General features: G+C 38.0%; 1 protein-coding gene across 1 annotated transcript in view; it reads left to right on the top strand.

The window, feature by feature from the left end:
* LOC106867808 (atrial natriuretic peptide receptor 1) overlaps positions 1-12,586 on the top strand; it is an 898,165-nt gene that overhangs the window by 815,954 nt on the left and 69,625 nt on the right. The window contains exons 13-14 of the mRNA XM_052970159.2: positions 6,294-6,459; positions 7,772-7,927. Coding sequence (XP_052826119.1) covers positions 6,294-6,459; positions 7,772-7,927 — 322 coding nt within the window. The remainder of the gene's footprint in view (positions 1-6,293; positions 6,460-7,771; positions 7,928-12,586) is intronic.

The raw sequence follows: 12,586 nt of genomic DNA, 5'->3' as shown, positions 1-12,586 counted from the left end.
TCGCGGTCATAGGATCGCGGTTTCGATTCCCAGACCGGGCGTTGTGAGTGTTTATTGAGCGAAAACATCTAAAAGCTTCACGAGGCTCCGGCAGGGGATGTCGGCGAACCCTGCTGTACTCCTTCACCACAACTTTCTCTCACTCTTACTTCCTGTTTCTGTTGTGCCTGTAATTCAAAGGGTCAGCCTTGTCACACTGTGTCACGCTGAATATCCCCGAGAACTACGTTAAGGGTACATGTGTCTGTGGAGTGCTCAGTCGCTTGCACGTTAATTTCACGAGCCGGCTGTTCCGTTGATCGGATCAGCTGGAACCCTTCACGTCGTAAGCGACGGAGTGCCAACAACAACAATACAACACGCGCGCGCGCACATACGCACGAGCAAAATGTTCGTGTGTCGGATAAAATGCTTTGAGTCAGTGCTTCTCAACCATTTTTTGTCTATGGACCCCTTCGATTCCTGTTTTACTCTAGTGAACCCCCATAGCCATTTTAAGTTTTCAAAAGATCCCGTTATATTTTCATAATTAAATATTATTATTTTATTGTATCTGGGGTGAGTCATTACACCAAACCAGATACAAAAACGACGTAAATATTAAAATATTGCGAGAATATTTTGTGTAGAACAGAAGTGTAACTGATTTATTGCCCATAATCTTTTACCGCTAAATCTTATATGCAACCCCCAAGGATCATGCGGACCTCAGTTGAGAATCACTGCATTAAGTATTCATACCGACTTTTTGAACTCTTGGTTCAGACGCCACCGGGATAACATTGCCTTTCATCATTTCAGCAACTGATAATTAAAGTGTCCAAACTATGTCCGACTACATTCCCATGTCTTTATTACGAATTTAAGGCTAGAAACTGCATCTGTGTGTGTCCTATCACCATATATCTCCTATCTCTCTCCCTTTCTCCATCCTTCTCTCTCATATGTGTGTGTGCGCGCGCGTGGGTCGGTGGGTGTTCCGTTGTTGGTGAAATCAATAAACAGTACTCCATCCAGTGAGAGATAAGTATCATTTAATGTGTTCAGTATTTAAATTCGAGCGACTATTAGTCTCATACGCTGAAAACACAATAACATCACAAGCTTGTATGGCATGCCCTGTGTTTTCAAGCGAACTTTCGGACTCAAATATACAACATGGCCAGTCGATTTTGAAAACATAACAAGGACATACATGCATAGGTGCAGGTGTGGCTGTGTGGTAAGAAACTTAATTCCAAACCACATGGCACCTTGAGAAAGTGTCTTCTGCTATAGCCTCGGACCAACCAAAGCCTTGTGAGTAATTCTGGTAAACAGAAACTGAAAGAAATCAGTCGTATATATATATATATATATATATATATATATATATATATGCATATATATATACATACATACATATATATATATATATATATGTATGTGTGTGTGTCTCTGTGTGTGTGTGTGTGTGTGTGTGTATGTGTGTATTTGTGTGCGTGTGCGTATTGTTGTGTCTGTGTTTGTCTTCCCACCACCACTTGACAACCAATGTTGGTGTGCTTACGTCCCTGTAACTTAGCGGCTCAGCAAAAGAGAACGATAGAATAACTACCAGGTTTTAAAAATAAATACTGGGGTCGATTCATCCGACTAAAAATTCAAGGCGGGCATTAGTTTTAACAATCGTTTACACATATACGTAAGTGTATACACATGAAAGAATGTGATACGAAATACGTTGTTCATATAAAATGGCGTCTGTGTAAAAACACGATATACATGTAAGAAAACGTCGTACATATAAATCTACATGAAGCACAATAGAGGCATATAACCCATGAAGTAATATCTATCCCCATTTAAACGTTGATGTTCTTTTGGAACAAGACATACTACAGTAGTTACCATGAGAGAAACTGGCTTTTTTTGTACAAAATGCATAATATTTACATTGCCAGTAGGGAGATAAATCCTCGCTTCCTCCAGCGCTGAGACCACCAAATCATGTAATTTCGACTTTGTTTGGTCTTGTCAACGATGGACACCTGACCGCCAGAGGCAGCAGCGATTCATTTCCCCGCCAGCGATAGACTGACAGTGTCAGAACAGGCGCTGGTGTCACGATTAGCCAGTTAGCTTCTTCAATATATATATATTAGCAACAGAGGTAGTATTAATACTGTGCGATAATATTTATCTCCCATTTAAATGCGGATGCTGTTAAGAAATGTGGGATACATAAGCAGATTACGTGGTGTAAATCGAACGTGTATATATAATTGAAACCAGCTTGTAATTGGCGAATGAATATGGCGATGTGATGTGTAAGAGTAGGACATTACAGGCAAAATGATGAATATACATACATACGTGTGTGTGTGTGTGTGTGTGTGTGTGTGTGTGTCTGTCTGTCTGTCTGTCTGTCTGTCTGTCTGTCTGTCTGAGTAAGGGAAGGATATAAGACAAACGTTACGAAAATCATATACAATATCATCTAATGGTAGCTTGAAGAATTGTAGGATAAATTTCCTTTGGAGGGGATATAAAGAAATAAATTCCGATTTAGAATTTAATAGATTGAGATGTGTAAGAATAATAAACTTTTCGGATAAGCAGAAGGGGCACTTGAGGCTAGTGATGTTAGCAGGAGCGGATTTGATAATAGACCATTTAATTTTGTGGATGGAAATGCTTTTGTTTTTTAAACTGCAGATGTATTTCGAAAATGTTATGGTTGGTCTCTTATCTTCAAGTCGGAACGTGTATGTATGCTGAGTATAACTGAATATGAGTTGTGGGTGATGCCTGAATACCATTTTCTGTCACTATTGTGGAACTTCGGCACATTAAACAACACCTATGTATATTTATATGTTAATATGTGAATATATTTATAGGCACAAATTCATGCTTATATATAAACCTGAATGTCAAGAGTTGTATAAAGGTGTCTGTTTATATTTGTGTGTGTACATATATATATATATATATATATATATATATATATATTCACACACACACACACTCACACATATGTCCCTATGCACATATTATATATATATGTGTGTGTACGCATATGTGTTTATATATTCATATATGTACGTGTGTGTGTGTGAGTGTCTATGTTTTTAACTCCATTTTATCACCTCTTTAGATTACAATCTGTTTAATAGGTAGACTATGTGAAAATTTGCGATTCTCGCAGGACCCAACAATATTAAATTTTAAATGAATAGTCTAGAAATAATTCATTCTCTATAAGAAACATACTTTCACGTTTCGGGTCAGTCTGATAAGCGCCATGCATGAAACTCTCGATCAATCAGCAGCTTTATAACTTTCTGTCGATTAAAAAATTTAATTTCTCCTGTTTGTTCTACCACATACATACATACACAACTGCTTCGAAACTTCCAGCTTCTATATCCAGACTATGAATTCGTATTCATACCAATAATAATTGGAGTACTAAGTTTTATTAGTGAATGCGTAAAGGAGAATCTGGATAAACTGGGATTTTCAGAACGAGAAATCGACCGGCTAATTCGTACGTAATAAGTGCAGTCTGTGAGTGGAACAGTAAAAATATGCAAGACTTTTCTCAAGTTCCAAATGTGAATTTGTCTGTGTTTACTACATCTCAAAGATGGAGTCTTGTATCTTTGTTGGAAACCGGCTTCTTCCTCAGTGGAAGATTTATAATCATTAAAAAATAAAAGAGACATACATATTCATACACATTCATGCATACATACATACGTACGTACGTACATACATACATACATGCATACATACATCCATACATACATACATGCGCACATATATATGCACATCTACATAGGCATGTGTATATATATATATATATATATATATATATATATATATATATACATATATATATAAAAACAAATAATAAAGGAGTATATGCATATATACGTACAGGTATGTGCATACGTACGTCTACCTATATATATAGGTGCATATCTGGGTACAGGACATTGCAAACAAAACGTAGACAAGAAAATAATAATAACCAGAGTACAGAAAACACACAAGCCACATAGAGAACATTTTCCTTCATCAGCTACCCCCGTTTTAACACCGGCGTTTCGAAGAGTTGGGCAGGACGCATCGTTAAAACAGCTACACACACACACACACATATATATATAATACTTGTGTATGTGCATATAAGTATGTATAATAAATATATGTGTGTATGTACCGATCTATTTATTTGTGTGTGTGTGTGTAAATTTATATATATATATATATATATATATATATATATATATATATATATATATATATATATATATATCTGAGGAGAGCTCAGCCATTATATAAACCTACACATATGCACACACTGAGATAGTTATTTAGAGACGCTGTTGCACGACTTAACGTAGCAAGGGAAATAACTCTTTCCAAATTTAGTCAAGTAGTAGCTAAAGATATTACGCTCTATATCCAGACAGGTCTTATAGGTAATAAATATTTCCGGGGGATATTTAATATCTCGTTGGGAAAGGCATAAATGACACTACTTTATTTTTCAATTTTCGATTTCAAATTAGTTTTAGGCTTCACGGAAACACGTTTATGACGAATTATGAACAATAATTTGGCAATCATTTTAAGTAATTTAAATTCCGCATTATACTAACATTATGAACTGCCCTTGGACAAGACTCTTCATCTCTTTTCCGCACAATATTTATTATTTATGCTGTAATATTCCTGTCACAATTCAGTCTGTTGGTGCAGCTATATAAGTTATCGGTGTTATTTGATTGAGACGTAGTTTCAAATCCTACTAAAAACCTCGCCCAGGTCCAAACCACTTCATGACGTTTATATAAATTTATGCACTTGTTACTATGAATCCTCAACCCCTAACTCTCTTGGATTATATATATATATGAGGGAGTTTCTTCTGTCTGTGTTTGTCGCCCACCACACAATGGTGTTGGTGTGTTTACTTCCCCGTAACTTAGCGGTTCGACAAAAGAGGTCTGATAGAATAAGTACTAGGTTTTTAAAAAATGATAAGTCCCGAGATCGATTTGTCTGACTAAAACTCTCCAAGGCGGTGCTCTAGCTTGGCCGCAGTCAAAAGACTGAAACAAGTAAAAGATAAAAGATATATACATGTACCTGTATTCCATTTAATTAGTTAATTAATAACTCTGTGCTTGAAAGATCAGGTCTCCTGAGCATCGAAGCCTTGATCATTGAACATCGTCTCCGATTGTCAGGTCACGTCCGTCGGATGAATGAACACCGCCTTCCTAAGATCTGTCTCTACGGTGAACTGGCTGAAGGAAAATGTCCTCGTGAAGCCTCCTTGAGGCGGTACAAGGACCAACTCAAATCAACCTTGAAAAGCACCAACATCGACCCCGCACACTGGAAGGATATCTCGGCAAACAGACCCCTCTGGTGACACACCATCAAAACGGGGTTCAGCAGACTTCGAGAAAGCCCGAGTCACAAGAGCTGGACTCAAGAGACAAGAGAGAAAGCAGCGCCTTCTCCTTCCCAAACCAACCCCTTCTATCCCTTGTCCACAATGTCCCCCTATGTTTCATGCAACCCTTGGATTGCGGAGCCATCTGTGGTTCAAACACCCAGGAAAATGAACTGGATTGCAAGCTCGGAAACACGAGACGCAGCCAACAACAATAATATTTGTTTAATTTAAGGCGGTGAGCTGACAGAAACGTTAGCACGCCGGGTAAAATGCATAGCAACATTTCGTCCTTCCATACCTTTTCCGTTGAGGTTAATTTTACCTTTCATCCTTTCAGTACCAGTTGAGCATTGGGGTCGATGTAATCGACTTATCCCCTCCCCTTATAATTACTGGTCTTGTGTCAAAATTTGAACCTATTTTTATTCCTGTTGTGTGAAGGCGCGTGGCTTAGTGGTTACAGTATTCGGCTCACGATAATAAGGTCGTCAGTTGGATTTCCAGCGACGAGTTGTGTCCTTCAGTTCAAATTACGCCGAAGCCAACTTTGCCTTTCAGCTTTTCGAGGTCGATAAAATAAACAACTGACTTACACCCTCCCCCAAAATTACCGGCCTTGTGCCAAAATTTGAAATCAATGTTTGTTTGATTTAGACTTTGTTGACCAAGATGACGAACTCTGGTTCAGTAACCTAGAATGGCTTTGGAACCAAAGGTTTCGGAAAGTTGGTTTTATACCTCTATAAGAATTCTTTTTCTTGTGTTTTCGCTATTTTTTAAATTTCAAACTAATGAAATATTTCCAATGTTTCTTTCTGTCTCTCTTTCCCTCCAGGGCTTAGCCTATCTTCACGGCAGTGAAATAAAAAGTCATGGAAACTTGAAGAGTTCAAATTGTGTTGTGGACAGTCGGTTTGTTTTAAAGATTACAGATTTTGGTTTACATTCTCTGAGAGGGAACCCTGATCTGGAAGAAGAAAATACATTTGCTTACTATCACCGTAAGAACATTCTCTTCTCTCTTAAAATTTTACTTTATAGTTGGTTCTTTGTTGGTATCACATCATCATCATCATTGTTATTATTATTATTATTATTATTATTATTATTATTATTATTATTATTATTATTATCATTATTATTATTGAGCGAGTGTGTGAGCAGTGCACGTCATCAAAGTAACACAGGGGTACAAATATACGAAGCTCAACATACACATCATGATTACCCATCCGATAAGGGTACACTAGGCACATGTAGCACAACTATACATGAGCGACATGGTGATCTCATCTCAAGATAAACAGCACATGACCTCGCAGGTGAGGCCCAGTTAGAATTTTCAAACACTGGTGGGGGTGGTTTGTGTTCCCCCCAGTTTTTATCATGGGCAGGTCCAAATCTTTGGAAACTACCCAGTGAATATACTCTGCTGCTTTATCATGCCTGTTGAGATACTCTGTAGGCGCAAGAAAATTGCACATAGAGACAACATGATCGATGGTTTCATTTTGTTGACATACACGACATGTTGGGCTGCTGCCGTTCTTTAATGTTGACTTGGTAGCTCCTTGTAGGTAGGCATTGATTTTGGGCTACTATTTTTTTTTTTTTTTTTTTTTTTTTTTTTTTTAAAGCGGCGACCTGGCAGAATCGTTAGCACGCCGGGCGAAATGCTTAGTGGTATTTCGTCTGCCGCTACGTTCTGAGTTCAAATTCCGTCGCGGTCGACTTTGCCTGTCATCCTTTCGGGCTCGATTAAATAAGTACCAGTTACGCACTGACGTCGATGTAATCGACTTAATACCCTCCCCCAAGCAGCCCTTGTGGCAAAAATTTGAAATATTATTATTATTATTATTATTATTATTATTATTATTATTATTAAAGAGGAAAAGGTTAATAGTGACTTGGAAGTTTCGGCTTGTCCACACATTCCGTCATTCATTCATACATACATGGCGGTGCTCCAGCATGGCCACAGCTTATGAAATGAAACTAGATAAAATGAATACATACATACATACATACATACATACATACATTCACACACAAATATAGAATTACAATTACATGAACGGCGCAATGGTGGAAACACTGACTACAACAGGCAGTCACTATAGTAAGGGACATAACTCTGCTTATACTAGTTTACCTGATATTTCTAATGTAATTGATTTTACTGTCTGACAAATTAGAAGCATGGAGATACAGATGTGTGTGTGTGTGTGTGTGTGTGTGTGTGTGTGTGTGTGTGTGTGTGTGTGTTTTGTTTCTTTGTTTATATATAACATGTTGTGTTTCTAATTTTAGGTAAGCTCTGGACTTCGCCCGAATTGCTTCGTCTCCATAATCCGCCGGAAGGAGGATCACAGAAAAGTGATGTGTACAGCTTCTCTATTATGTGTCAGGAGATAATCTATCGGAACGGAGTCTTCTATCTCAATGGCGTGGATTTAAGCGCTCAAGGTGAGCACGAAGATATTTGTATATGTCTCTTGAAATATTACTTTGTTGTCTATAAACTGTAAGAGTTGTGGGACGGAGAGGAGGTAAGGAACATAAAATATATGCGAAAAGATATAGAAATTGAATAGTGCCTTAAAAGTTAAAAATATATTAATAGAAAGGACACGATTTTGACTACAGGAAGTCTGGTATTACATTGTATTTGTAGTGTTGCACCATAGAGCGTATGGAGAATGATAACGTGTGTACATACATACATACATACATACATACATACTTGATGACTGCAAACTCGTGTCGAAAGTCCCACAAATAAGAGGGCTACAACCAGCCATCCTTTAGATTGGTCTTACTTTTTCCAAGCGATACCTGGGCATGATGATTCTTTTATAGTGGGGGAAAGGATTTGCACCAATCCAATCCCACTCTCTGAACATGGACAACATAACATTATTTACATTATTTAAATTTGATGGACATTTGTCCTCATCTTGTTTCTTACCACAACATTTCGGCTGATATACCCTCCAGCCTTCATCAGGTATCTTGGGGAAATTTCGAACCTGGGTTCTCATTCCTGAGGTATTTTTCGATATTATTATTATTACAACGGGTATATGGCGTAGTGGTTAAGAGCGCGGGCTCATAACCCCAAAATTCCGAGTTCAATTCCAAGCAGTGACCTGAATAATAAGAAGAAGAAGAAGAAGAAGAAGAACATCGAAGAATACCTTAGGAATGATAACTCAGGTTCTAAATTTCCCCAAGACACCTGATGAAGGCTGGAGGGTATATCAGCCGAAACGTTGTGTTAACAACAAACAAGATGAGAACAATTATCCGTCAAATGTAAATAATATAAATAATGTACATAATTCCTCATCTCTTAAATATAGAATGGATAAGAAGAACTAGTCTACCTCATCGAATATTATCAGTATCGCAGATTTTCCCTCGGTTTCCCTCTCCTAGAGAGATGTTGTGACTACAGAGGGGCCTCCCATGCATACATACATGCATATGTGTTTAAATTTGTGCATGTGTATGAGAGTCCATGTATGCGAGTGTGTTTGTGTGCGTGCGTGTGTGCGTGTATGCGTGCGTATGCATGTGTGTATTATATGATCAGGTCGTCAGCAACTAAACTTGCCATTCTATCAGAGTAATCAGGAAAGGAGGTTTGTTAAATACTGCATTTCTTGCAGCTGGGAGGACGTACTATTCGTCTTGAGTAAACCTAATCAATGAAACTATCTCCTTTGTGATGCTGGAAAATACGTACACCCAACTGTACCCTAAAGTTTCACTGCAAATGTGCGGGTGTCTTCTGCAATGTAGATGATGAATCTTAGCACTCAAGTATAATTGTTGTTGTTACAGTGGCTGTTTTATCACACTTTTCTGCGGAAATGAAATACCGCCACTTCAGCGGCTTTTTTGCGTACGAGAGCACAAAGTGAAAGTGACTTGTGTGGTATCAGTCGTGACTCTTTGATCATTAACGAAGCAATGACATCCACGGAAATGACTTCGGGATTTTAAAGATGGGGCATTAGCTTTGCCATATCATAGATAATGTAGATTTATGCATTAGATATTGCAGATTTGAATAACATTAATATTGGTTTCTAATTTTAACACTGGGCCAGCAATTTTAGGGGAGCTGATAAGTCAATACATCGACCCTAATGTTCAACTCCGAAAGGATGGAATGCAAAGTCGACTTCGGTGGAATTTGAACTCAGAACGTAAAGATGGACGAAATGCCGGTAAGCATTTTTGTCCGGTGTGATAACGATTCTGTCAGCTCACCGTCTGGCTGTTATTTAGAAGGCAGTGAGCTGGTAAAATCGTTAGCACGCCGGACAAAATGTTTAGCGGCATTTCATCCGTCTTTATGCTCTGAGTTCAAATTCCACCGAGGTGGACTTTGCCAAAATTTGAAATCAATATTAACTTCCAATATGGTGTAGGGTATGGATAGATACCACATCGTATTGTATCCTTTAGCTTGGCAATGTTTTATTATGACACTTCCACACAACACCACTTAGTGACGATGATTCTATCGCACCAGTGGCTCACTACCACACAACATCACAGCTACCATAGTACTACACTTCTGCACAACCATCTTACTGTAGAGTCTAAAAAATTATGATGAATTAGTTACAGTTGGAAAGCCTTTCATCAAAATTATCCTCATGATCAGGTCTTCACATATGCGTGTGTACAGGTCTATGTATGAACACACGCACACACATAGATATACATACAGATGCGAGCACAGAAACATACACACACTTCACACACACACACACACACACACACACACACAGATTTACCAATAGAAACATAAGTCATTGCGAAATGATTAACTTCTTGGAAGTAACATCCAAGTATAAGCAAGAGTTATTTCCCTTACATTGTTATCGAAATTTTAGATTGAACTTGTAGGTTCGACGTCTTTTGGGATATCTGTTCTAAATGTTTATTGTGGATATATTTTAAATATCTACCTAGCGGATTACAAACACAAATGTATAAATAATGAGAGATAATGGGATTGTCAATGGAAAGTTATCTAAAGAGAGAAATTAAATCAACATTTTTAATTGGAAACATATTAAATGGAGAGAAATAATTAGATTGTAAGACAGACAATTATTTAAGTTTGTGTCAACATACTTAATACAGGGAACATTTAAACAGTGACAAGGAATAAATAAGTGGCGAGACAGAAACATGAATAGAAAGATATTAACACAGTGGTGTCGTTAAGAAGCTCACTTTGCAATCCCAAAGTTTTGGGTTCAGTCTCACTGCTCTGCACATTGGGCAAATGCCTTCTGCTATGGCCTAGGGCCGACCACTGTCTTGTGAATGAATTTGGTGGACGGAAACCGTCATGTATGTATTTTTAAAAAAAGGGGATTGACTAAAGGTCCTTCTTAAGCCATTAATTTATGTGGCCAGTATTCCAGGTTCTGTGGTCTATATATTCCTCTTACCCCTGGATGGGATGCCAGTCCGTCATAGGATTAATCCCATTTGCTGACTGAGTAAACTAGAGGAACATGAAATGCAGTGTTTTGCTCAAGAATACAACGCATCACTCAGTCCATGCACCTGCAGTGTATATGTATGTATGTATGTATGTATGTACGTACGTACGTATGTATGTATGTATGTATGTATGTATGTATGTCTCTTCTATTTTTTAATTATTATAAATCTTCCACTGATAAGGGAGCCAGTTTCCAACAAAGATACAAGGCTCTATCTTTGGGATGTAGTTAACAGACAAATTCACATTTGGAACTTGAGAAAATATCGCATATTTTTACTGTTCCACTCACAGATTGGACTTGTAATGTACGAATTAGCCAGCCGATTTCTCTTTGCCTTTCATCCTTTCATCCTTTCACAGTCAATAAATTATGTCCAGCACTGGGATCGATATAATCAACTTAGACACTCTGCTAAACTTGCTGGCCTTGTGCCAATATTTGGAAAGGTGGCAAGCTGGCAGAATTATCAGCATGCTGGGCAAAATACTTAAGATCATTTTGTCCATCCTTATGTTCTAAGTGCAAATTTCACCGAGGTCAACTTAACCTTTCATCCTTTCAGGGTCGATAAAATGAGCACAGGTTAAGGACCAGCGTTGATGTAATTGAGTTACCCCCAAATTGCTGGCTTTGTTCCAAAATTTGAAACTTATATCATTTTAATTATTAAGGCGTCAAGCTGGTAGAATCATTGGCATGCAACGCAAAATTATTAGCGGCATTTCATCTGCCTTTACGTTCATAGTTCAAATTTCTATTTTTTTTTTTTGCCCACAAGGGGCTAAACATAGAGGGGACAAACAAGGACAGACAAAGGGATTAAGTCGATTACATCATCCCCAGTGCATAACTGGTACTTAATTTATCGACCCCGAAAGGATGAAAGGCAAAGTCGACCTCGGTGGAATTTGAACCCAGAATGTAACGACAGGCGAAATACTATTAAGCATTTCACCCGGCGTGCTAACGTTTCTGCCAGCTCGCCACCTTTCAGAGTTCAAATTCTGCCACAGCCAACTTTGCCTTTTATCCTTTTGGATTCGATGTAATTGACTTACCCCATCACCACCACCACCTCAAAATGAAATTATTACTGGCCTTGTGCCAAAATTTGAAACCACTTTTATCTTGTGATTATTTTGGCAAGTAGAACTGTTTTGTTAATGACTACATTGTCCAAGATAGTTATTGTGATCTGAGATTAGATTGTTATTTCTGGCGGGTAGAACAATCATGGCAAACTGAAACCTGCAGGACACTCTAAATTGCATGCCAATGTAAAATTACCTTGAATTCCTTTTAACAGTGCCACCTGCCTGATGATGTGTTATGTTTTGTGCAGCCCACTTATTTGTACTACAATGGCAGGTTGATGATATGCCAGTTGTCTGACTCATGTAATGATATGCTAATGTCCTAAAGTTACAGTTGACTGACTACTGTGGTATCTCTACTAGTGATGACACATTGCTGTCACATTTGTACAGTTGACAGACTACTATGGTACTTTTTCTGATAATGACACACTGATGTTCTAATGCAGGGGTTACTCTTTACTCTTTTACTCTTTTACTTGTTTCAGTCATTT

This window comes from Octopus bimaculoides, chromosome 8 (assembly GCF_046866305.1).
Source record: "Octopus bimaculoides isolate indiv1 chromosome 8, ASM4686630v1, whole genome shotgun sequence".
NCBI lineage: Eukaryota > Metazoa > Mollusca > Cephalopoda > Octopoda > Octopodidae > Octopus > Octopus bimaculoides.
The sequence above is the reverse complement of the archived record's forward strand: the minus strand, read 5'-3'. Positions and strand labels throughout refer to the sequence as shown.